At 34.3% G+C, this 27100-nt stretch overlaps 2 protein-coding genes across 3 annotated transcripts in view; one reads left to right on the top strand and one right to left on the bottom strand.

Moving 5' to 3' along the window:
* The window catches only part of LOC123674661, a 143999-nt gene that overhangs the window by 83528 nt on the left and 33371 nt on the right, over positions 1 to 27100 (bottom strand). Inside the window, exon 2 of one of the 2 annotated variants that reach the window (XM_045609613.1) lies at positions 11370 to 11402. The exons of the other annotated variant lie outside the window; for it this stretch is intronic. The gene's annotated coding sequence lies outside the window, so the exon portion shown is untranslated. The remainder of the gene's footprint in view (positions 1 to 11369; positions 11403 to 27100) is intronic. 2 annotated transcript variants of the gene reach the window in all.
* LOC123674660 (FK506-binding protein 5-like) lies at positions 12433 to 18615 on the top strand. Its single transcript, XM_045609612.1, has 4 exons — positions 12433 to 12531; positions 13638 to 13766; positions 14064 to 14126; positions 14189 to 18615. Exons 2-4 carry the CDS (start codon positions 13682 to 13684, stop codon positions 18496 to 18498), a joined length of 4458 nt encoding a protein of 1485 aa, XP_045465568.1. The 5' UTR covers positions 12433 to 12531; positions 13638 to 13681; the 3' UTR covers positions 18499 to 18615.

The following is a 27100-nucleotide window of genomic DNA, read 5'->3' as shown; positions in this document are numbered from 1 at the left end:
ATTACAGGGTTAGGACCGTTGAAATTAGGTGACCAGTTTGGACTACGCCAATGTTTTTTCTCTATGCTTAGACTTTATCAAGGCATGTTCATTCAGAAGAATGAAGATGATTTGTTTTGGTGTAGAGGTTATTTTAAATTGGCAGTAACTATTTTTGATGTGTAGTTTGTTCTTTCTTTGATGTTATCCATTTAACAAAATGTTACTGTAAACTTCTAATATTCTCTGTATCCATCTTTATTCCATTGAATGAACTTGCCTTGATAAAGTCTAAATATATAGACGAAACGTTGGTGTTCCACACTGAAAATATAAACATTCACTTCAATATGCTCATAAATAAAATCAAGATATAATTTTTTTTTATGATGAAAACATTCTTCATCAAAGAAGAAAAAACGAACATAATATACACACATCGTCAAAAGTCTTGGTCCCCCCTATCAACTCTCAACTTGTTGAATGTAACATGACAATTCTTTGTGGGTGATATCTTCACGATCTCAAATGAAAACAAAAAACCATCAAAAAATGTTTCTTGTTCGTGAGAAAACAGCTGTATTCGAAGTTAATCAATTTTCAGCGATTAACGAAAGTTGTTATATTGAGAATATTTTGTGGAAAATGCCGGGAAATCCAAATTCTCAGTTTGACCGGGCAAGAATAGTAGCCCTACATTATAAAGCTTCGTCGAACCACCAGATTGCGCAACGTTTGGATATTTCACGGACATCAGTAAGGGCATAGTGGCCATTTTCCTGGAAACCAGCAACGTTGCACGGAGACTGCTGTATGGTTGACCCAGAGTAACATCTGCAAGGGAAGACCATTATATCGCAAATTTTTCTCGATGGAATCGAACGGTATCTGTAACAGTCCTTCGAAGTCATTTTATGAGGACTTATAGAAGAGTAGTCTCAACCAGTACCATAAGGAGACTGTTACTTTCCTCAAATTTGAGGGCAAGAAGACCTTTAAGAGTACTTCGGCTATCACCTGGACATAGAGCTACCCATCGGTAATGGGCAGAATACCACCAAGACTGGCTTTCACCACAATTGCACAACTTTTTTCAGAAGAATCACGATTCGGTGTAAAAAGTGATAGTCAAGAAATGGTTTGGAAAGGTCCAGGCAGACTAGAGCGACTCAAGTTGAGCCCTTTCGAGGCATATCAATAATGTGCTGGGGGGTCGCCATACCCCTTTTATTATCGTTGAACGAACAATGACGGAGACCATCTACGTAGAAAACATCATTGAATCATTCATTGTTCCTCTGCGCAACAAATTTGGGGATAATTTCATTTATGAGGATGATAACGCAGCATCACACCGCACACGAAGGGTTCAAAACATTCTTCAAGAGAACAATATTCAAGGAATGAACTGGACACCAAACTCACCAGACATGAATCCAATTGAGCACGTAAGGATTACTTAAGGGAGAGCAATATCGAATCGCCAAATCTCTTTGATGTTCAGAGATTCTGTCTTTAAAATAACAACTTGTTGAATGATAATCTTTGCCAGAAATCTTGTATACCACATAACTGAGTAATTTTTCACAAGAAAAAAAAACAAGAAAGGAACCAACATTGCGCTAGCTGAGCATGTTTCAAACAGTTTATTCAAAATTATGTGTTACTGGACCTCTATTGTCATTTCATATTTTTGATAGGGTTTCTATCCTGTTTGAAGGGATGATCGTCCGCCACAAATTTTCAATAACAAGATGTCCTCTAAATAAAAACTAACGCATACTTACCGAAATATTTGGCTGGATTCTCTTTTATGTGGGCCACCCGGTATAGAAGTCTATAACTATAAGTTTTCTAGGTTATTAATGACGTATTCATTGATCATTTTCAAGTTTTTTTCAACTAGTTATGTCATTATCTCCTTGTACCCTCGAAGGATTATAACCCCTAATAGACATACCAAGAAAAAGAAAAAGTTCATTCATTACTGTTATAATCATCATTAATACTGACAGGACAAATGTTACCTCTTCTCCTGACAACAATGAAGAACCCTTTCTCATCAAGAAATATATCAAAACTTACAATATAATTCGAAATGAAAGTTAAAAATCCATAAGGAACAGGAAAGACAAATCTCATGTATTCAACATAGCCTCTGAATGAAAGTTTCGTATAATCCTTCATCAATTCCATTGAACGGAGAAGAATTTATTGAAGAGCATGCCTTTCATGCTCGAAAGATATTTCCGATTCCATAAAGAAATGGAAATACATCAATGTGACATTAATGTAGGAAGACGTTTTACGAGCATTAAATCATTAATACCGAGTTTATTTGTTTCCTTGCTGTATATCGAATCCCAAGAATGTGTTGTGGCATTGATAGAATTTACTAAGAACACACTTTTGAGAAGATAGCTAGCTGCACGCCCAACTGGCTACTTCTGGATGTGAATGAAATGAATCAGATGATACTTATTGTTAGAACGGTGAATAGTGAAATAGTGAAACCTTTAAATAACTTGTTCATTATAAGCATTGCTGCCATTGTTTTTATTAAGGATTCCAAGTTGAACTGAAAAGACAATCTTCTTTCAAAAATTACTTCTATTTCCATGAACACAGCGGCAACATTAGGGAAACGGACAAAATCTCAGCGAAATCAATTTTCTTTTGGAATCTATGTGAAACCATATACACTGTGTCCGTAAAGTATGGAACAAATTCATTTTCAGCTGAACAGACTATTTTAAGAAATAATCCTGAAACACGTCGATTTTTGATTTTAATTTACCGTATTTTGAAACAATAATCTAATATACGGGGTGAATTACTTTCGAGTAATGACGTCACTACATTTTTTTTAAATGGAACACCCCCATTTTGTCTCAATTTTCCAATTACTCTAGCTGAGCTGATTCCAAAAATGTATCACATGTTGAATCCAATTGGTACAGGATGGACAGAAACACAATAGTTTCGTGTGTGCTCATAAAGCAACGCGTAACATTCTTTATAAGTTAAATTAACAATATTATCAAAAATACTTATTATCTAGCGGCAATAAACCAATAATGACATTTCACAAAAAACTAGACAACTATTTTTTTTTAAATCGATAAGAAATAATTTCATATTCTGTCTGATAGACCACAAGTACCAAACATGTTTGGAAACAGCTCGTTTTTATTAATCTAAAAATGTAACAAACTACAGGGTGTTACATTCAAACTAATTGCCGCTAGACAATAATTATTTTAGATAATATTGTTAATTCAAGTAATAAAGAATGTTACGCGTTACTTTATGAACACACACAAAACTATTGTATTTTTTGTATTTTTGTTTTTGTTTTATTTTATTATTTTTTTTATTTTTTTTGGTTTTATTTATTTATTTTTATGTTTTATTTATTTATTTTTGTTTTATTTTTATTTTTTATTATTTTTGTTTTTTTTTGTATTGTTCACCCTGTACCAATTGGAATCACTATGTGATACATTTTTGGAATCAGCTCAGCTAGAGTAATTGGAAAATTGAGACAAAATGGGGGTGTTCTATTTAAAAAAAATGACGGTGACGTCATTACTCGAAATTAATTCACCCTGTATATTAGATTATTATTGTAAAATACAGTAAATTAAAATAAAAAATCAACGTGTTTCAGGATTATTTCTTAAAATGGTCTGTTTAGCTAAAAATGAATGCGTTCCATACTTTACGGACACAGTGTATGAACTTAAATGTTCAACAGTTCTACAACCATAATACCTGCATGTAAATGTAAAATTCATAATTCCAAAAAATTTTATTGGCTATAAACCACCTACTAAACTCGACCAATAAATTTCTGCTATAATCACTGGCTGTTAATTAAGTTTCTTGAGAGCCACAAAAGAGGTGACAATATGGGTAATTGCATAAGGTACATAAATTTCACAATCAGTTAATAAACAAACGTGCGCTATCACTTATCCGATGGTGAAACCATTTCGAAAGTAATTATTCCCTTTTACTATAATAGATTCGATGTTATGGTCAGAATAAGTACGATATGGAACTTACAAGGCGAATTTCTATTGTTAACACAATGGATTTTATTTCTTCATTTGTGATTCATGGAATTTCATTGAATGGGTGATAGTTATCCAGGGGGGTGACTAAAGCTACGCTTGAATTTCCGCAATGCCATTCATTTGAAACCGATATTATGAATATCCTGCTGTTGAATGTGCTAATTTTTTTTATCGAGGCGTTTAAACTTGGTGCTGGAGAACCTCATGAAAAAAGTTTATAACAGGAGGAAAAGGGGTAGCACAGTAGTGTGCACCAATAACATTTGAAATTTTATTTATTCTTACAGTTGGCAACTCGTAGCGATCATTCTTTTCTAAAGTTTTCAATGAGTACCTACATGTCAAGACATGTCTCGCTACAGACTCGTTGAATTTTGGTTGTTTTCTAAATTACTCTATATACTTACTGACAAAGAAACTGCAACACCCAGAAGGAGCTGTATAAATTATTTTTTTTTTTTGTAAAACATAGATAATATAGCAGAGTAAATGATTGACATTTGGAAAAAAAACGAAGGATTCACAATTTTTTTTAATAAATTTGTTGATAATGTGTTTGTCCTCCGTGATTATCTATTCCCCAACACGTCTCGGCATTGATGCAATAAAATGGTCAATTTCTTCTTGAGGGTTACTATCCCAAGCTACCTGTACTTCATGTCTCAGACCCGCCAAAGTCCGTGGGGGTTGGGGTAAATTTCCAAGCCTTCTACCCATGATGTCCCAAACATGCTCTATGGGCGAAAGATCGGGGGATCTGGGCGGCCATGGCAAAAGATTCACATGGGTCGTTTCGAGAAAGTTTAAACTAACTCTGGCAACATGAGGTCGGGCATTATCTTGTTGAAATATTGGATTCTTGAGCCGGTTAAGGTTAGGAAGAACATATAGCTCCACTATTTCTTGAAGGTTAAGCAGCGCTGTCATGTTACCTCGAATAAAGACTAAAGGTGACCTACTTGCATGTGCAATAGCACCCCATACCATAATGCCTACTGTCCGGTGTACATGACGCTCAACATCAAACTGAGGTTCACGTCTTTCTTCCCGACGTCGTCTAACCCTTCTTCGGCCATCATATGCACCCAAAAACAATAGACATTCATCAGAAAAGACGACCTGATGCGATTCCACATTCCAATGTGAATTTTATCTGCACCACTCTAATCGTTGCCGGCGATGCTCAACCGTCACTCGTCAGAGGTAACACAAGATGGGGTCTATAATGCTGCAGTCCAGAAGACCTTAGACAGCCTTAGACGTCGATCTTGAACTTCATTTGTGCCCCTTCGACGTCCGGAGCCTACTCTTCGATTTTCGGCATTATCAAACCACGCTTGACAACATCTCATAACAGTAGTTGGATTTCTGTTCGTACGGTTAGCGATTTCTCGAAATGACAACCCCGCCTCCCGTAGACTAATAATTCGACCTCTTTCAAATTCGGTTAGCTGGCGATAAATTCCACGTACCCGTGCTCTAGGTATTTTACCAACAGCTAAACATTGACTTTGGATCTTCTCGAACAGCTGGTTTGTTGTAAAATTTAAAAAACCTGCAAAAAACGACCACAATAGGTATTTAAGAAACAAAAATTGTTTACATGAAAAAACCTTCACGATTCTTCTCTCCAAATTCAATCATCTACTCCTTGCTATACTATCTACGTTTGACCAAAAATAACTTAAAATTTAAGTTGCAGTTTCTTTGTCAGTTTGTATATTTGGTGAAGTAAGCTGCACTAGTACTGTACTAGATTTTAATTATAGAAGAAATTGAGCGTATTAAGATTGTTACCGTTCGGGAATAGTCTCCCAAATAGTAATATGAAGATGATCGACTCTGAAGGATATTTATAGCAAAAAATTTCCTAACAAAAACTGACCTCTGCCTTCGATTTCAGGTTTGTATTTTTAATTCGGATTCCAAAATTCATATTTCATTTATTTTTGCAAGATGTATTCATATTATGTCACTTATCACACCTAAGAATCAAGTTAGCCATTGCCCATTATATCCTTAAGTAGCCGCCATTAAATTGAACAAAAATAGCACGAGAAAGTAAAGGTGGAGAAATCGATCATAATAAGCCGTAATACCGTACACACCCTAAAGATCCTGACAAATTCATATTCCATAATAGCAACCAAATCGTTGGTCAGCGAAACAAGAATAAAACTCTCACCTATTTTACACGGCAGTGAAACATAAATTTCCAGTCCGGACATTTGAATTGATTCATTTGACTAATTCCATCACATATTTCATACAATTTATATCTAGTCTGCCTTCCGGATGTAATTTCACATGATCACCGTCGTCTAATGTGCAGGAGCAGAAGATGATTTGTGGCGGACGCCACTGAATGAGACTGCATGTATGAATGTGGGAGAAACTTCATGTGAGCATTATTAATGGCTTCATTTTTGAAAATGTGCGAAATCATGGTAGGAATGTGAATCTACTGGACTGCTTATATCAATTTGACGTAATTGTGTATAGGATAATATTAGGAGCAGGAATTCAGCAGGAGTAAATAACTCTTACCTCATCTCCTTGAGGTAAGTGCCAGTCATTTATCTGTATTACTTTCTATAGGACTTTTTTGCGAAAGAGATCTAAATCAGTGTAAAGTCAATTGGTGACAATATGCTCCGTATATTCATGCAATTATAATCTCAAAATCTACGAATATCGATCAGTCTCAAATTTTGGCAACCCACTGTAACAGGCCAATTGAAAAGTTCTCGGTCTACCATAGTAAAACACATTTGGCAAAATTCGATTTTATTATTCAACATAAAGTAGCCTTCAAGGGGGCGACACAGCGATTATAACGATCTTCCAACGTTTTGATACTATTTTTGTGGTACGATTTGTCTTTCGCTTCAAAATAGACCTCAGTTTCGGCGATTACTTCTTCATTAGCCTAAATTTCCTCCAGTAAGCATTCTTTTGAGATCTGAGAACAGAAAAAAGTCGTTGGGGGCAGATCTGGCGAATACGGTGGATGCAGAAGCAATTCGAAGCCCAATTCAGGCAATTTTGCCTTTTTTTTCATTGATTTGTGACACGGCGCATTATCTTGATGAAACAGCAACTTTTTTTTCTTCAAATGGGGCCGTTTTTCAACGATTTAATCCTTTAAACGATCCAATAACGCTATATAATGATCGCTCATGATGGTCTGGCCTTTTTGGAGGTGATCAATGAATATTATACCTTGCGCATCCCAGAATACTGATGATATAACCTTGCCAGCTGACTGTTGTGTTTTCCTCGCTTCGGATTCGGTTCATCGTGTGCAGTCCCCTCAGCTGACTGTCGATTGGACTCCGGAGTGAAATGATCGAGCCATATTTCATCCATTGTCACATATCGACGCAAAATTTCGGGTTTATTGCATTTAAACAGCTTCAAACACTGCTCAGAATCATTAACACGTTGTTGCTTTTGATGGATTGTGAACTCACGCGGCACCCATTTTGCACACAGCTTTTTCATGTACAAATATTCGTGAATGTCTGCTATCTCGATCAACTTCACTTTACGGACATTCAAAATTATTTTGTGAACTTTTTTGATTTTTTTGTCGGTGACAACCTCTTTTGGGCATCCACTGCGTTCTCTGTCTTCGGTGCTTATTTCACCACGTTCAAACTTAGCATACCAATCAATGATGGTTGATTTTCCTGGTGCAGACCCCGGAAAGTCATCATCTCAAAGATATGATACATTATAGGAGGTTTCATGAAAATCTAAAAAAAAATGGATATATCTGCATTAAAGTAGTTAGGAAATCAATGAGTTGTCTTGATATTTAAGGTTTTTTCTTAATCGCTTAATTCCACCAAGGTTTTTCAATTTAAAAGCTTCAGGTATAAATGTCAGAAACGAGTGTTTTGAAATAACATATAAGGTAGTCGTATGTACTACTGTAAAACTATAATCGTGTGAAGTACCAATTATCACTCTTTATAGTGGGTGTCATGAATTATTGAAAACGTGTCTGTCTGTTTACTCAATGTTGTATATTTCGTTTCCCAGTTTAAATGGCGATGGGTAGCATTCATCAAAGTTCTTCAGTACCGCCAGCAGGACAAGATTTATATAAACGTGATTTAACTGTATTTATGTAATGGTTAGGGTTTGAATGGAAGCATTAGTTAATGTCCTGGTACTGAACAATTATTTATAAGTTCCAATTAATATTGAACATGTGACATTCAAACTTATCGATGTCGAAGTAAGTTACATTCCAGCTTAAGTTTATTGGTTCTTACATGAAGAAAATGTACAAGGGAGCAGTGAAGCATAATTTGCTAATGAGGAAATCCTTGGAGATGATGTAATTATAATGAATACCTCATTAGAATTATGGGGTTACTTTTCAATTCGTTCCTGAAAACACTATAACAAAGGATATTCATAAAAAGAACGATTTACTTACATTCCTGAAAATAAATAAAAAAACCATTGCTATAGAGCAATGGTTAAAAGCATGGTTAGAGCAATGGAGTAAAATAGTGATAGTTCTTCTTACATCATCTTACTCTTATAAATATATAAAGAATGGCTATCCTATCTCTGAATCTAAATTACTATGTCTGTATTGACATTGAAAAAGAGCAACCAATAATATCATGTAATTTCAATAAGGTTTCCTTTAACCATCGATGGATTTTTGTGAAGTAAAGGTAGTTGATGAAACCAATGAGCTCATAGAGAAAAAGTTTATTGAACGGCTGAACGAACAAACAAATCAAAGCAGATTAAAATAACTGTAGAGATCAACAAGAACAAAAAAGCATAAGAAATGATACGTCAGTAAACAATAGATTGGAGATGACTTGAAGACGAGAAGTATAAATTAGATAAAAAAGAAACAGAAGTTTATCAAATGGATGAAAGAATAAACAAATCTATGCAGAAAACTCAGAAATCAGCAGAAAACGAATACGAGAGAAGTTGATCTTAGTTCAAAAGACATTGTAGAAGAAAGTGGAAAAAACGAGACAAGAGGCGTAAAAGACATTTTGGCCTTCTATAAAATAAAACGAGCTAGGAGAGTTCTAGTAAAGAATGGTTCCAAGAATGAACCCCAAGAGCAAGAGTGAAGTACAGGACATCGTTGTTAAATCAGAAAAAGGGAATATCATTATTTGAAGTAGAAGAAGAAGGGATTGTAGTGAAGATTGATTAAAAGTGCAGGGTTGAATCGTTTACTGATTCAATTGACGCTATAGCTCTTAGTATATTGCTTAGGTAGAGAAACAAGTATGAGCGAAAGACTTTGAAAGAGTAGAACGAATTAAGTGAAACTTTATCTGGAAGTCCCAGTAAGTACACGTTCCATAATTTTCTTCGGTGTTTTCAGCGTAGTACACACGAAATTGGACAACTTCAAACACTTAAAGTGATAAGTAATAAATCATAAAACAGCACTTAGCAAACCTTCAAATGTTGAAGGAGCGGACAGCTTGGCAGGGCTAATATATCTCATTGTCTACTCTCAATTATTATTAATTCGATAAAAAGGCTCTAATGAATTAGCTTGTCTACAATCACTTGACTTTAAACAAGCCATGTCCACGACTCGTTCATTTTATTCTCATCAGTTATATGGGTATAATTGTCTGGTATTAATCAGACATCAACACTTGGAGACATGGAAGTCGGCTGATTTATCACTGGGAATGGAAGCGATTCCTGCTGCGATACAATAAGTTGAACACGATGACTCTTTAATTTATGGACGACAGTAAATTGACAGGAGAGCGATTGACATGACCGCAGTTGATGGCGTAGGCGCTAGCTCGTTCGACCATAGGTAAAAATTGATTTGAAAGCTACGCACGTTCGTTGTGCGCCTCTTTATTGCTCATAATGTCAAGAAGTGTAGGAAAAAATCAAAACTAGCTATTACATTGTATTTAAGGGAAATCACATTATCAAGAATGATGCTATTGGAAATGGCGCATTTCATTTTGATGCTTTCGAAAGTCGCATCACTATCGAAAACATACTACTGGAAATGATACCATCAAAAATCACAATATCATGTATTAGGTGTACAAATTTACTTAAGCCGTTTTGCAATAGATGGCTGTATCGGTAAGTGGTAGTCGAAATAAATAGATCGTAGATGTCATACAATAAGCTTAGGAATTTGTAAACATAACGCCATCGAAATATCAATCGATTTGTGTCTGCATCATAAAGTTATTCTCGATTAAACATATCAGCTTACGAGCCAAATTCTCGTCATTTGCGGGAGATTTTAATTTTCTGCTTAAATATGGAGAAATCTGCGGCTGAGGCTCATCGAATATTCTCAAATGCCTATGTTGAGGCCGTTATTAGTGAACGAACGTAACAAGAGTGGTTTCAACGCTTCACGAACGGTGATTTTGACGTCGAAGACCAGCATGGCAGTGGGAAAGAGAATGTTTTCGTCCTACCCCACCCTCCGTAATCTCCAGACGTTGCTTCCTCAGACTAACACTTGCTTCGATCGATGGCACACGGCCTGGCTGGTCAGCACTTCCGGTCTTATGAAGAAGTAAAATATTGGATCGATTCGTGGATCGCTTCAAAAGATGACCAGTTTTTTCAACGCAGGTTTCGTACTCTGCCCGAAAGATGAGAGAAAGTAGTGGCCAGCCATGGACAATACTTTGATCCTTACGGAAACTGAGTACTGTGAACTTTTCAAGAGTGAAACAAACGAAGGAATCATAGCGTCATAACCAATGATAGGTTTTTGTTTTCATGACATGAAAATGAGATGAGATGAAATGAGACTATTAATACCTAATGGTATTTTTTCCTAATAGGTACTTACCTTTTACAGGGTGTCTGGGTGAATGGTAACAAGACATTCGATTAAGGTCGATTAAGTACAAAAAAAATCTTATATGAGGGTCTTTTATTCACCCCTTCAAGTAACAGCGTTTTCGATGTGCATATGAACTTCATCTAGTTAAACATCTGAATAATGAGCTTGCAACACGACAAAGGTCATTTTGGTTTTTGGATGGCTATGAAAACAAACTATGCGAAAAAGATCAGAACAACTAATATTGATTACATTTTGTTTTTCTAATATATTCTTTCAGATATTTCATAATTAAAGGATGTAATGTAAGTAAGTGAAAAAATATAATTTTTATAGCTGAAATGATGCTTTGTGATGTTGCGAACTCTTTATTCAGATGCTTAATTAACTGAAGTCACATTGAAAACGCTATAACTCTGATATTTAGGTATTTAGTCGTAAAAAATTGAATTATTGGTAAAGAACAAACTTACCCAAATTGACTATGGAGAAATAAACGGATCCATCTGAAATCAAAAGCAAAAAAACGATCACTTCAATTATTCGGCAACAACCATAAATCTTCAATAAAATTCCTTTTTTTCCGAAAGGAACTCTTGTCAGGCAAAAGAATTGTAAATATTGCCTAATTGGATGCGATGGCAATGGTTATAAATTGATTCATTTTCTCAGTTCCGCTCTAATTTTCGTGTGATTTATAATGACCTATCAACAGAATTCTTCGAGAATAATAACCAGATGTGGCATCGAAAAATGCGCCGCTAGATATACTTGAATGAATCTCTACACGAATAGCATTAAATGGATGGGGCCTTCTCAATATCTTTCCATTACCAGTATTTTCTCGAAGATAGCAAAATAATCAAGAAATGTCAGCAACTTGTCTGGTTCATGTTTGAATGACACGGATAGCTTTTTATTGGAACCGCTTTTGTAATTAGTACGTAAAAGGATAGGTTCCTTGGAAGAAACATATATCTTGATACGAGTGTCAGCTGAAAAATTGGAAAACATGAGAAAGGCTTTTGTTGGTGGAATATTTATGAAAGCTTTGCGGCTTGAATATAGCATACGAACTCGGCAAGAAAATCTATTACATAATAGAAAAAACATTGCAATGCTAGAGCTGATTTAATAAACACCATTCTGAAAATATTTGTTTGCTCTTCGTGAGAAAAAATTGTACGAGATAAATGAGGTCTCAAAAGCTCTTGACTTTATGTCAATATGGAAAATAGTCTATTAGCATATGCTATTGCTGATCAGATCAATTCATCTGATGTTTATCGCGTCAAAAATTACCAATCTGAATAAATATGTAAATCTTCACTCTAGTGAAAGTAGCACTTTTCGAATAAGAAAGAAAACAAGAAGGTATGCATGGTTTTGGAAAATTAAGATGTCGATTATATTTACTTTTTTAACCCAACCAAGTATTAGGTAGGTACTAACTGAATATTCTAGAGGAAATTCTGAAAAAAAATTAATTCACCTAATCTCTTTTTAGCGATAGCAGGATAATCCTCAAAATATATCCGCTAACCGCATGTAGGATAATGAGAAATGGAATAAATTCATCAGTTCACAAAAAATTATCCAGTAAAAAATTAACTGTTGATAGTGTTGATAGTTGAGGTGAGTAGATCGATAAAATTGTAACTCACTAAAAGAAATTTTCAAATTGCGCCATGAGATTCAAGCGAATATAAAGGAATTTGAATAGAATTCATTCCGATTCGAATGACAAATTGATCGAATGATATGAATTACAAAATAGTCAGAGACTATCTATTCGTATAGATATCGAAATAAATTTATTGGTCTTAAATCGATCAAAAAAATGTCCAAAGCATTTGAGTTTCAAACATTAATTGCTGAACTAAATCTTCAACTAGCATTTCATTATGATAGAAAAAAAAGTATTATGTATGCATCATGAAAATTTGAGAGAAAATTTTTCTTCTCTGTGTCCTGATGAGTTTTTCACAATTTTCGCATAAAAATGTGTGGAATCTATAAATAGAATACATATCGTACGCTGTCCGAAGGAAACTATAACTATATTTTATGAATAGAATCGATTTCTGTACCATAACAGAAATAAACATTCCATTCGAAATGCAAGTAATTGATTTTAAATACCAAAAATCGTGCAATTATTGAATTAAAAAAAACTAGAACACATATATTAGATTATTATGATTTTAATTTAACATGTTCCCTTGAGCGATTCCAAATGATTCATTTGATTGCTAAATTGGGAATATAATGTTTGTTGAGGTAAGATATTTGGTGTTATACCTATTCATAGATTCCAGTCATGTAGAAACTAACAAAATTGGCATTTTTGAGAATTTTTTTGCATTACTTTCTTCCGAATATCTTCCGGATGTGTCTCTTCCATGTTTTTCAATTTGAGGAAAAAATTCAAATATAAAATTATTTTCCTATAATAGCATTGGTTTCAAGTGAGAAAGATTCTGATCTTGAAATAATCAAATTTTTCCTTCTACAAATTGTTGCGTGGAAAAATATAATTTATTGATTTCCTTATGATAAAGAATTGGTTGAATTTCTAGGAAAAATGTTCATGATAAAATACACAATAAATTAAACCACAATATACCTACTAAAAAACATGCTATGAATAGATTGCTACTGATAAGCCAATACATATCTACCTATATCAGATCAATTATGTAGGACCTTAATATACAGATTAAAATTTTAACCAATTTCAGAACAAGACCAAATAATTGATGTAACAAACAGCTACTGAATAGGAATGATGGATATTTTTTTAACTAGATTTGTTATATTTATCTTCCTGGTTAGTGTCATAGAAAAAGCTAATTCATTGGATAAAGCTGGTGAGTCATCATAGGTATTCATGGAAAAATGAATAGATTGTTGTAGAATGATTTTTGTCTCTCATACCTGAACAATTATTACAGATTTTTTTCAAATTTAATTGTTTGTCATTTACCAAATGTTTTTTAATATGAGAAAACAAGTTTCGTTCGAATGCAATATATAGACTTTTTATTCTATTTTATTTCTTTAAAGTATGAATAATTGGAGAAATAATAACTTGGGATATCATGTTCTCACACAGCTAAAAAATTTGAATAATTAACCTTTTATTGAATGAAGTTGATGTTTTTTAGGTGATAAAAAGGAAATAAAGAACAATCCATTCGCACCGAATTCAGCAATCTTCAAAATACCAGGTAATAAATGATCATCTTCACCATCTTCATAAATTTCATGAAAATATTCTTCTTCTTTACAGTTTCTAAAACTGTTAACTTAGACTTCCGTCATGCGAGTGAGAAAAAAATTGAATCAGAATTACTGAAAGTTTTAGCAGATCTATTGAAAAACAAGGCAATAAAGCAGGAAAAAATTGTACTCAACATTAAACCTCCAAAAGATTCATCGACTGCATTCGTTAAAAAATTCACTCATCTTTTGAAGGAGGAAACAAGCAGTGTAGTTCCTGATGCTGTTATAGGAGCCAAGTCCACTATTTTCAAGAAAAAAAGTGGACAAATCAGCACCCTTCGTTTAACACTCTTTGTAATTCAAAAACCAAAACCAGTCATTCCTCGCATACCTAAAAAACATGCACCAAGCAGGAGTCCAACTCCGGAAGAATCCACAAAGCCAAATATCGAAGAAGTCAATATAAACATAGAGAAAAATGACGAGAATATAACAGCAACTGTTGAATCCGCTCTACGAGAACTATGTGAAAACTCAACTGACATCGGCAGTAACAAAACAGATATACTACTCCACGTATTATCTTCTAAAACCATCACTTCAGATCAAATAAATAGCTTGAAAGAATCAGTGAAACAAATTTTACAGCAAACGTATCCCGATTCCAAAATATCGTTGGATACAAAATTGTTCTATAACAAAAAGAGTCAGAATTCAAAGCTTGAATTTGAAATTAGTCTCGAACCAAAAATTGAAAAGCCTACAATCAACAATCTTCTCTTGCGCTGTATATCCTCTCCATATAACAAAACAAAACCTTCTATTGAAGGCAGAATCTCCGTCAATGATACAAAATCAATAGATAACACAACAAAAGTTGTTGAGTATATTTTAGGCCAACATTGCAAGAATATCACTGGAAAAGACATCAAGAAAACAATTATTCTGCTGAATGTGTCATCCACTGAACAATTCACCAAAAACGAAGAAGATCGTTTGAAAAAATCGTTGGAAGAAGGTATTCGCAAAATTTATCCAGATTCTAAAATATCTCTACAAAATATTGAAGGACAAACTACGTCGAAACTCAACTTCACATTAATCCTCACACCGAAATATACACCAAAAGAAATTCTGGAAGCTTTGGATCATAAACTTAACGTCACAGTAATATCAGCTAATAAATCAGTCGAAGCTTCACTCGATAAAATGAAAGCTAATCTACAAAATCTTGTTCCTTATTCTGATATTCTTGTGCGAGCTCAGAATATAATTTCCAAGGATTTGGATCTATTGGAGAAAATATTAAAATCCCAGGAAACAAAGGTTGATGAAGATAAAATTCCGATAGATCTCACCAAAAGTGATTCGAGTTTCAAAGATGAATTAGAAGATGCCTTACCACATATTCTATCAAAATTAGAGAAAAGTGAAAAGCCAGTAACACTTGCATTCAAAATAACTCTACCAAATGAAGGAAGTTCCGTAAGTGATGATATATGCTCGATTATGAAGACACTTACCAGCAAAATACCCAAAAAAACTCGCTACGGTAGTGTAGATTTAGATGTTACTCTTATACCAAAATCTGAGGAACTGCTCCCGATGGATGAACCATTGCAAGCTGGTATGAAACCTGAATTGAGATCTGCACTAATGCCAACTGAAGTCAATGTCATAAATGAAATAAAATCTGCATTGGAAAAAATCACAAGTCAGCTGCAAAACTCAGGAAACCAGTCTAACATTTCTATGATGATGCCACAAAATGTTTCTTATCTATTAGAACATAATATCCTGGATATCATTAGAAAGGAGGTGGAGCTACTGTTTCCATACTCACAAATTCTAATACAGGCTCAAACTGTCATATCTGAAGAATTGAAATTCTTGAAACTCAATATAGAACTAAGATCATTAACTGAAGATTTGGAACGATCAAAAGAGAACGAAGAAGTTTTTCCAGTAGATTTATCGAAATTAGAAGAAATTAGTCCTCAAGAACTGGAAGATATTCTTAGACCTTTATGGTCGAATCTAACGGATAATAGTACCATGAGCTTCGATTTGAAACTAAAACAAGTGAATGATATAGGTCGCGGAATTTTGGGAAATGAAATTTGTTCCATTATTGATATATTGAGTAAATCTCTTCCAGAAGATATAAGATTAGATGAAATATTACTCAGAACAACTGTATTACCTGACGAAGAGCTGAAAGAAGTGGAAGAACTAAGTAAGGACCAATCCAAAGAAGAAAAAGATATTTCATCTAAATTACTAGATCTTACTAACCCAGATACAAATAACACGGAAGCAATATATGATGCACTTAAAGAGCTTGTTGAGAAATACGAAAATGATACCAGCTCAATCCTCTCATCAACAAATTTCACATTATCAATTCAATTACCAGATAATGAAACACTTTTCACCGTAGAAGAAGCAATAAACACGATAAAAGATGGTCTCCTGAAACTGGTTCCTTACACAAATATCATCATAAAAACTCAGAAGATAATACAAAATGAACTTCACTTATTACGAGTAAAAATACAACTCGATCGTAAGAAGCCATCGAAAAAATTCAGCATAGATCTTCAAAGAACTGGAGATTTTCTACCTGAAGAAGTAGATGAAGTTGTTTTCGATATAAGAAAAAGCAAACATCATCCTTTCAGTTTCGCTTTAGAAATGAATATACCTGAGTATGCCGATCTTGATGCATCAAGTTCTGAAATTTGTTCAGTCAACACTATTGTGATAAATAACATTCCTAAGAAATCAATTTTGAGAGGTACCACTATGAGAGTATCTGTGGCTCCTAGAAATAGGAACTCTACAATAGAGCCAACCGAAAATCCTAGAAAACTAGAAAAGGAAATTCGCATGGAAGAAAATTTACCGTCTTTGGAAAAACCATCTGTAAATGAAGACAAACACTCTGAAGAGGATTTGTTGAGACCCAAAAATGAGACGATGACGGAAAACGAACAAGAAACCACTAGTAATATCAATAAAGAAATTGAAGAAAAAATTAAGAAACTGATAGAAAATTACAAAGATGAGCAGCAGAAGAAATCAGGAAACGAGAGTCTAACTGATGAAATTAAGGAGTTTCTCAAAAAAGAACAGAGTCCCCTGAGCAATGAAACAATGTGGAAAAATATGGAATCTACAAATGTTCCAAAAAACTTGGAATCCATTCGTAAAGATATAGATGAAATCACTAAATCAATTAACAAAAACAATTTTCCTTCATTAGAGAAGTATGTAGAGGAAGAAAAAGATGATCATGATTCAGAAAAGGAACTAGAGAAGAAAAAACAAAATCAAAAGGAAAATCACGATAAGCTTTCAGAAAACCCATCTGAAAAGTATGTAGAGGAAGAAAAAGATGATGATGAATTAGAAAAGGATTTAAAGAAGAACAAACAAAATCAAAAAAAAAATCACGATAAGATTTCAGAAAACCCATCTGAAGCCGAAAAAAAATTTCAGGAAAAAGAAACATTACCTGAAAAAACAAAATGGCACATGGATGAAAATTCACCGAAAAATGAAGAACAAGATAGGATGAAAAACAAAGAACGGCTAAAAAGGGATGATTTAGATGAAGACAAATCGAAAGTTATACCGACGTCAAAACCATGGAAAGAGAATGTAGAAAAAGCTGAAAAAAGAAACAAGAAAAATTCTGATAACAAACGTGAGAAATATAATGAAGACATAAATAAAACGTCAAATGAGACTGAAAAGCCAGAGGAAAACGAGGAAAGAACAGAAATACCCATAAAAGCATTCTATAATGACCAAAATGACGTATTGCGCTACAAAGAAAATCTTAACTTGTCCAACGCTACTTCGAATTGGGAAGACATTTTAAAGGATGTGGCGATTTCTGTGGTTAAAATCGTACCAAGTGATGACAAAGAGACCATAGAAATGACACTTAATGTAATTCCTCCTCCTGACACTACTGTAAACACAATGAAGGACATTACCAAAGCTTTGATTTCTTCCCTAGTATCGGCACTTCCCAAGGATATTGTGAACGTTGAAACAGAAGTAAAAAAAGACGAGGAAGATATTGTGAATTCCGCACAAATTAAAATAACCTTAAGTAATAACAATACTTTAGGAAGAGATATTGTACAAGAGGAAAAGTTGAAGGACAAACTAAAGAGTGAATCAGAACGAGTCACGGAATTAAACCAACTTTTGAATGAATTGGATAAAGATATTGATAAAGATATAAAGACTTTGATTCAAACTCCATTGAAAAAGACAAAAAATATTCCTAAACAATCAAGAAAGAAGAAGGTTACAACGCCAAAGCCATTTGAAAAGTTTTCTGATCTTATTTTGGAAGTGTGAATGTTGAATATTATGATAATGTTAAATGTGAAAAACACTTTTCTTGTACTTGGAAGAACTAGAACTGTATTATTTATGTGATTGAATTATAACTTTTCAATAAATTATTAAAGATTATGTACAATTTTTAGTTATTATATTATGAGCAATTTTTAATTTTTCCCAAAAATTATGGGTAATACGTAGTTTGCGTTACTGTTCAGTTACATGCCCCAAATTCAATTTTTTTCACAATAGAATATGCTAGCATGGATGTATTAAAATACTATCACATATTAAAAATGATCTACTCAGAAAAAAAAATGTTGAATCAATATTGAAAATAACTGTTTTCATATAATATATGTGCACATTTCCAAGTGATGTCACTCAGGCAATGTTGGGTGATTTCATGTTTTGGCTGCCCCTCCGATTTTTCCATTTTTAATGGTATTCTTGGGAAAATATTTATGAAAATTGAAACAAATCATTTGCTCAATTAGCATCACTAAATAAATTGAGAGGATTTGGAAGATTTGCTTATTAGGACCAGTGCAAAAAAATGCAAATATTTAATAGTTCATCGCTGAGGATCTTCATCTAATCAATCATACAAAATAGTCCTAAGAAACTTGAGAAGAATAATCGTTTCAGAACAATGAATCAATTTCCTACTGTCGACTAATTTCTGTATAGTGGGCGCTGTGATAAATCAAAAAGACTGGCAATTAATGAGATGAGTCCATAATAATTATGAGGTTAAGTAGTGATTACGAGTGGAGCTAGTGTTTATGATGATATACGCCGATTTGTGATTAATGTTTGAAATTAATTTGTACTAGAATTTGCTCTATCATCGTATTATTCGAAAATTCACTATAATTATCCAATTTATCTTCCACGGGTTAGAAGGTACTTCTAATTCAGCTTGTGCTTCTTAAATTAGATGTTTGATCTGTAAGAATTGGTTATTATCGAATTTCAGTTCGTTGTTTTTGTCTTTAGCAAAAGATATATCAGCTAGAAATGTCTGCATGCCTGCTTTCAACGGTTTTATTCAGATAGCTCCATTTTTCTCTAAAAAGAAGAAAAACAAGAAGAAGGATAGCTCGAAAAGTCTCTAGGGATCTTTCACAGACTGTTTTCCACTGAGCTGACGCTCACTTTGACTAAAGAGTGCAGTGTTTTTTTCTTAATTTCTGCACTTAATCGATACAATAACGTTTTGTCATATTCACTATTGTTGGTTTCACCTTTGTCAAGATAGCCACTGAATAATATAACATCCACGTCACAAAAAACGGAGGCCATAACCTTGCCAGCTGTTATTTGAGATTTTGGTCGACTTTCACCTACTGCTTTGTACTCAGTTGATGCTCTTTTTGGCTCAGAAGAGTGAATTCATGTTTCATTCATTGTCACATACCTATCTACGCAAATATCTCGATTTTTTCGGTTTTCCATTGAATTCTCACAAAAATTTAAGCATAAATGTATTGTTTGTCAAATGAAGATGAAATGTAGAAAACAATACAGGATTGTGAACATAAAACAGAAAATGAATCTTATATTAGTTCTAAATTGATTAGTGAATCAATTCCGCAAATGAAATTAATTCGAGTAGCCCTGAAAACTGAATAATTACTCAGAAGCTTTCATTACTTGTATTGCAGTACGTAATGTTTGTGTCTAGTTAATTTATGTTCGAATTAATATTTGTACAGCCGTCTAACATTTTCAGTTAACGATGAATGTTGTGTTTAGCCGTTTAAAAAACAACTGGATATAATTTATGCCCGTCTTGGACTAGGTTTGTGAAATCTTATTAACATCAACAGTCAATTCAATATTGAAATCATTAGAAATTATTATCGGTGTAGAAAAATAATTCAATTAATAGTATAAGTTTAGACATTATGTCAATGGATATTCTAGTCCAGTGGATTTATGCACTTTTTCAGAATACATTAGAATTTGTCCATTCAGAATTTCATTTTGAGTCAACAATCACTACTATATTAAGTCAATTGAAAAGTCCTCGGTCTGATGCACAGATGGCGGTGCTAGTATTGAATCCATATGATTTTTAGTTAGTACCAACCTTCAAACGATACGTGTCAAAATTAGACAGCAGTCCGACCATTAGTTCGTGAGATATTGCATTGTGAGTGTAGCTTCTTTTATTATTTGAAAAAGATGGAAAAAAAGAATTTCGTGTGTTGATGAAATATTGATTTTTGGAGGCAAAAAATACAATTGAAGCAAAATCTTGGCTTGATGGAGAGTTTCCGGGGTCTGCACCAGAAAAATCAACCATCATTAATTGCTATGCTAAATTCAAACGTGGTGCAATGAGCACCGAAGACGGCGAACGCAGTGGACGTCCAAAAGATGCTGTCACCGACGAAAAAATCAAAAAAGTTCACAAAATAATTTTGAAGGACCCTAAAGTGAAGTTGGTCGAGATAGTAGACATTGTGAAGATATTATCTGAACGTGTACATCATATCATTCACGAATATTTGTACATGAGAAAGCTGTGTGCAAAATGGATACCGCGCGAGCTCACAAACGATCAAAAGAAACAACGTGTTAATGATTCTGAGCAGTGTTTGAAGCTGTTTAAGTGCAATAAATCTGAATTTTTGAGTCGATATGTGAAAATGGTTGAAACATGGCTCCATCATTTCACTCCGGAGTCCAATCGACAGTCAGCTGAGTGGACTGCACACGCTCAACCGAATCCAAAGCAAGAAAAAACACAACAGTCAACTGGCAAGGTTATGGCATCAGCATTCTGGGATGCGCAAGGTATAATATTCATTGATTACTTCCAAAAGGGCCAGACCATCAACAGCGATTATTATATAGCGTTATTGGATCGTTTGAAGGATGAAATCGTTAAAAAACGGCCCCATTTGGAGAAAAAAAAGTTTCTGTTTCATCAAGACAATACGCCGTGTCACAAATCGATGAAAACAATGGCAAAATTGCATGAATTGGGCTCCGAATTGCTTCTGCATCCACCGTATTCGCCAGACCTGGCCCCCAGCGACTTTTTCCTGTTCTCACACCTCAAAAGAATGCTCGCTGAAAAGAAATTTAGCGCCAATTAAGAAGTAATAACCGAAAGTGAGGCCTATTTTGAAGCGAAAGACAAATCGTACTACAAAAATGGTATCGAAAAGTTGGTAGATCGCTAACATCGCTTTATCGCCCTCGAAGGCAACTATGTTGAATAATAAAATCGAATTTTGCCAAAAAATGTGTTTTACTATGGTAGATCGGGGACTTTACAATTGGCCTGATAAGTAGGTACCAAAGATTATTCAAATTTCCCAATTATAACTGGGTCTTCTTATTCCAATGCTACTTAGTATACCGCCAACATTCGTAATGAATTTTCAAATTAGTACTTCCTCGACTACTAAACGTCAGTTCTTCCGTTAGCTCAGCAGTGGTACCTAATTGAAGATGGCGAGGATGTCTCGTTATCCTTTCCATTCATACCCCATTGTAATAGCACATGCACAATCCTGCATTAGTATGTACTGGTTGTTGACAACTCGTTAATAAGGTGATGATGTTTATTTAATGTTTTTTATGTCTCCCTTTTTCAGCACGGGTGGCGCCTGAAAGCACTTTTTCATATTCCGATTCGATTCGCATAATACAACACCTATTGTTGGCGGTATTTTTAGCGACTGCGGAGTTATCTATAGATCCAGGATGTGGTATTTGCAATTGAAAATAATTGGCTCTGTTGACTGGAGCATTGACATTGGCCTTCTTGTGCTGAGTAGACAGGAATAAAGTCTGGAGTGTTGATCGATTAAGCTTTCATCGCTTCGAGTACTTTCATTGCTTTTGAATTCCGTTCAAGAATCAAGATCGTGCCGAAAGATGCAAGTGCTTTTATTAGAATTTGATATTTTCAATAATTATTGATTAACTGTTAGGAGGAAGTTGAAATTTGCAGTTTTATTCGGACTCATAATACATAGGCGTACAATTTTGCTTCCGCCCTATTTTTCCGAAATTCGAGGCTTTATTGTAAAAATTGGTCAAACATTTATGGTTCAAAGTATTGTCCATCGCTGGCCACTACTTTCTTCCATCTTTGGGGTAGCCTACGAATCCTGCGTTGAAAAAACTGTTCATCTTTTGACGGATCGATCCAATTTTTCACTTCTTCAGAAGACCGCTGCTGGTCAGCCAGGACGTGTGCCATTGATCGAAACAAGTGATAGTCCAAGAGCAACGTCTGGAGACTACGGTGGGTGGGGTGGGACTTCCCATTTCAACGTTTCCAAGTAAGTCTTCAACACTTTCGCAACATGGGGTCGAGTATTGTCATGCTGTCAAATCACTTTATCATGTTTCTCGTTGTATTGCGGCCGTTTGTCTTTCAATGCTTGGCTCAAACGCATTGATTGCGTACGATAACGATCGTCGATTGTTTCAGGCGGTTTTACAACTCATAATACAGTACGCCGAGCTGGTCCCACCAAATACTGAGCATGACTTTGGAACCGTGAATATTCGGTTTGGCCGTTGACGTGGAAGCATGGCCGGGAAATCCCCATGATTTTCTGCGCTTGGGATTATCGTAATGAACCAATTTTTCGTCTACAGTCACAATGCGATGCAGAAATCCCTTTCGTCTTTGCCTTGCAAGCAGCTGTTCTCAAGCAAACAAACGCCGTTCAACAACTGTCGACTTCAACTCGTGCGGCACCGAATTTCCTAGTTCTGGATCATTCCCATGACTTCAGGCGTTTCGAAATGGCTTGTTGCTCCCCTCCCAATGATCCTGTCCAATTTTGTTGCGTTTGACACGAGTCATGATCAAGTAATACCTCCAATTCTGCATCAAAATCTTCTCTTTTCCACCGCCATGCTGGTCTTCGACGTCAGAATCACCGTTGTTGAAACTACTCTCGGAACGTTGTTTCACTAATAGAGGCCTCATCATAGATATTTGAGACCAGATTACTTCATTAAAGCAGAAAATTAAAACCTCCCGCAAATGAAGCGAATTCGGTATGTAAGCTGACATGTTCAATCAAGAATAACCTGATGATGCAGACACAAATAGACTAATATTTTGATGGCGTTATGATCACGAATACCTTAGCTTATTGTATGACATCTACGATCCATTTATTTCGACTACCGCTACAGCCATCTATTGCAAAACGGCGAAAGTAAAGCTGTACACCTAATATTATAGAGGACCAATATTTCTTCCTTACAACTCTTGTCCCATTTCAACCACTTTCTTCCACAGCTGCTTTAAGGAGATCCAACTTCTATACGTTTTGCATACAGACGTTCTTTCATCAAATCTTTTTGACGAGAACATCTAATATTCTCTTTCTCGCAAGTTATATTGTCTCTGATTTTTACTTTCAGTAACGGAGGTAGGGCAAAATCTGATAAATGCTGCCCCTTTAACAAACCTACTCTTGTCATCATCATCATACCAGCATTTTTATCCAAAGACGCTCATAAACTCTCCCAAAAAATGTCCAGTCTACCGCTATTTAGTCTCTCTTGAGACTATATTTTTTTTCGAAATACGAACTTATTGGAAATTTATTCAAATAAACTTAGGAAAAAAAAGAATGCTGATTGCTTCTGCACCAGGAGCCTTATTATTTTATTGTGTGCACTCTCTAAGGTCTTCTTCTTGGAGTTTTACACATGATGCCATGATCTTACGGCTTATTCAATACTTGTAATTACCACTGTTTAATGTTTTTATGATTTGGATTTTGTTTACCAAAACCAATCTGCTCATCGGAGATATGTATAGTATGTGCAATTACTTCGTTTTGGTATTTTAGGTAAAAAGTAACTATAATGTTATCGACAGAATCATAACTTCATTCCGACGATAATGATGTCATCTTCAGAAACTAATGTCTGCAATAACTTTTAATTTCTGAAGATGATTAAAAATATTATCGGCTCTGTTGTATGGAGCATTGACATTGGCCTTCTTGTGTTGAGTAGACAGGAATAAAGTGTGGAGTGTTGATCTATATTTTATCGATGTGCATTAAGCTTTCATCGCTTCGAGTACGTTCATTGGTTTTGTATTCTTTTCACGACCACGGTGAAAGATTCAAGTGCTTTTATTAGAATTGATATTTTCAATATTTATTTGGAACCGTCAGGAAGGAGATGATACTTGTGGTGATATACGGAGAAAATCGCAAATTCGCTGCAACTACAAACAGATCTCATAAAAACAAAGGTTGTTCTCGTTCCGATCAGATTAGAATAGTTTATTGATTTTAAGAAGTGAACTTATTTACATGAAGTTACTTTATTTGACTGATTGATTTGAAGAAGTATTGAATCATCAAATATGTCGAGAGTACACTGAACTCTGTATCCCTAAATTCAAATGTTTTTTAGAAGATCAATATTTCTTCAATACTTCTCATGTCTCATTTTTACTACTTTCTGAAAAATAATTTTTGGTATACTCTAGATTTCTGCTAGTTCAATATTTTTGTTATATTGAAACATTTCTTCTCCAGTATCAGTGAGTTTGGACGTCTTTTAATATACAGATAGAACTGATTCCTTTGAACTAAAATTTCAATAATGAAGTTGTAATCAATGATCTCAATTAAATTATTAATTGAGTTAAAAAGAATTCTTAATGTGTAGGATTATATTAGTCATTAGTCATTATATTTGTTTCCCCTTAGTTGATGGACCATATAAAATTTTTAAGAAAAAATGTGTTTTTACTGGCGAGACCTGAGACTTATTAAGTAATGTGTTATGTTATTCTAAAATCACACTATCAAAGGTAAAAGGGTAAGTTATGTCTACCCAATCAATTGTTAAAATTTTTACTGGTTCAGTAAATTGGGCGTCTTGCAGTTAAATATTGGAATACTTATATCCTATATCAAGTTAAAGTTTGTTGAAATCTACAAAAATAGTCAGTACCTACCTCTTCAAATTATTCTAGTCGTCAACATTATGTACTGATTTTAAACGCAGTATATGAATCGGAAGCGTTTGGAAAAAAATACACCTGTACTTGAGGAATACTCTTGGGGTTTTATCGATGAAGCGTGGTGTAGACCATGGCACCAGACACTCATTAAAAATCTAGACAACGTACAAGAATTATTATTATTCCCTGGGTACATGCATTTAATATCGTCGATTTCAATCATATCAATCCTAAATTAGTATTCCTGACTGAAATGACAGTCATGTTAAGTAGGTAAATGAATTATACGGAAGTGTAGAAGAAGCCTCTGGTGAATATTTTTTCGCATTCTACGTGAAATCTACTATTTCAATTCTATGAAATATTCTTCCTACTTTGTGTGGTGGAATAAAATTTAGATTGAATCTAGACGATGCGATGTCACATATTTTTCGAACTATTGGTCTAGTCATGCTGAAATCTTTATGGAACAATAAAGTATGAAACCGTTTCAGGTCTCCCACTCATAGATATGCTAGCTTGAAGTTGATTGCACTAAGATACCTTGGAAAATTTTTTGGCTGAGGTTGTACATTAAATTTACGAGAGTAGGCCGGATATTCCTTGAATTCTCGGAATTCATTCTTTCGTTGTTCTTGATTAAAATTTGCCAATTTCAGAGATGAGTCAGTTTCTTCAATAAATGAATGGAGTATACATTTTTAATGTTTCTAACAAAATGTGCGTATCTATTTGTGTACTCGTTAAGTTCGGCTGTTATTTCGACGGCTGGGTCGCCTGCCTGGCATTTCAATTATTTTCGAAAAATAATCAAGTAAAGTGCTCGATAATCCAGGACCTTGGAGACCAAAGAACTGTATATGGACGAAAAGGAGAGTGTTGTCGGTTAGTTTATCTAGATAAGGGTTTCTGATGATTAGATCATCCTGAAATTTGGCATGAACAATAGAGTGTTTTTATTCAGTGGGTTTTAGGTACTTCTTTTCTATATTCTACTGGAATTTTCTATGATTCTGGCGAAGCTATCATTACGAAATTCCAGACGAAGCTTGAAATTTTTATTTTATGTACAGGGTGCTTCCAAATTAGACGTGAACCTTGAAGTAGGTGTTAGTATCACTCATTTGCTGTCGATTGAGCCATACTTATAGATAACCGAAAATCAACAGTTTCCGAGATATTTGAGTTCCTGTATTTCTAAAAAAAAAACAAGTTTCATTCGAATTTTGGATTATTTTCATTAGAAAAATATATGATATGTATGAAAAAAGCAAAATCTTGATGTATTAGATGTCGAATAAGAATTAGCATGAATTGAAAGTTAGTATATGGAGAAAAGAATAATAAATTCTTAATATAAATTTGCCTGCAACTTTCAAAGTCCACAATTTATATATGACAAAATTATCTTAAAAACTTGCCAAATTCTTTTTTCATTTCCTAAAAAAAATTCCGTTAGAATGCAGGCACTAGTTTTGTTTCAGCAGATTTTGATTTGAGAGAGGAGAGAAGCAAAGAAAGGAAAGTAATGAATTGAATTTTTTTTTGCAAATAAACTCAAAATTTCAGTAGAAAATGTATTCATAAATTATGTTTGAAATGACCTCCACTATTCTTCATTCATGCACGTGCCCTCTTCCT

Source organism: Harmonia axyridis, chromosome 3 (genome assembly GCF_914767665.1).
Source record: "Harmonia axyridis chromosome 3, icHarAxyr1.1, whole genome shotgun sequence".
NCBI classification, from domain to species: Eukaryota; Metazoa; Arthropoda; class Insecta; order Coleoptera; family Coccinellidae; genus Harmonia; species Harmonia axyridis.
The sequence above is the reverse complement of the archived record's forward strand: the minus strand, read 5'-3'. Positions and strand labels throughout refer to the sequence as shown.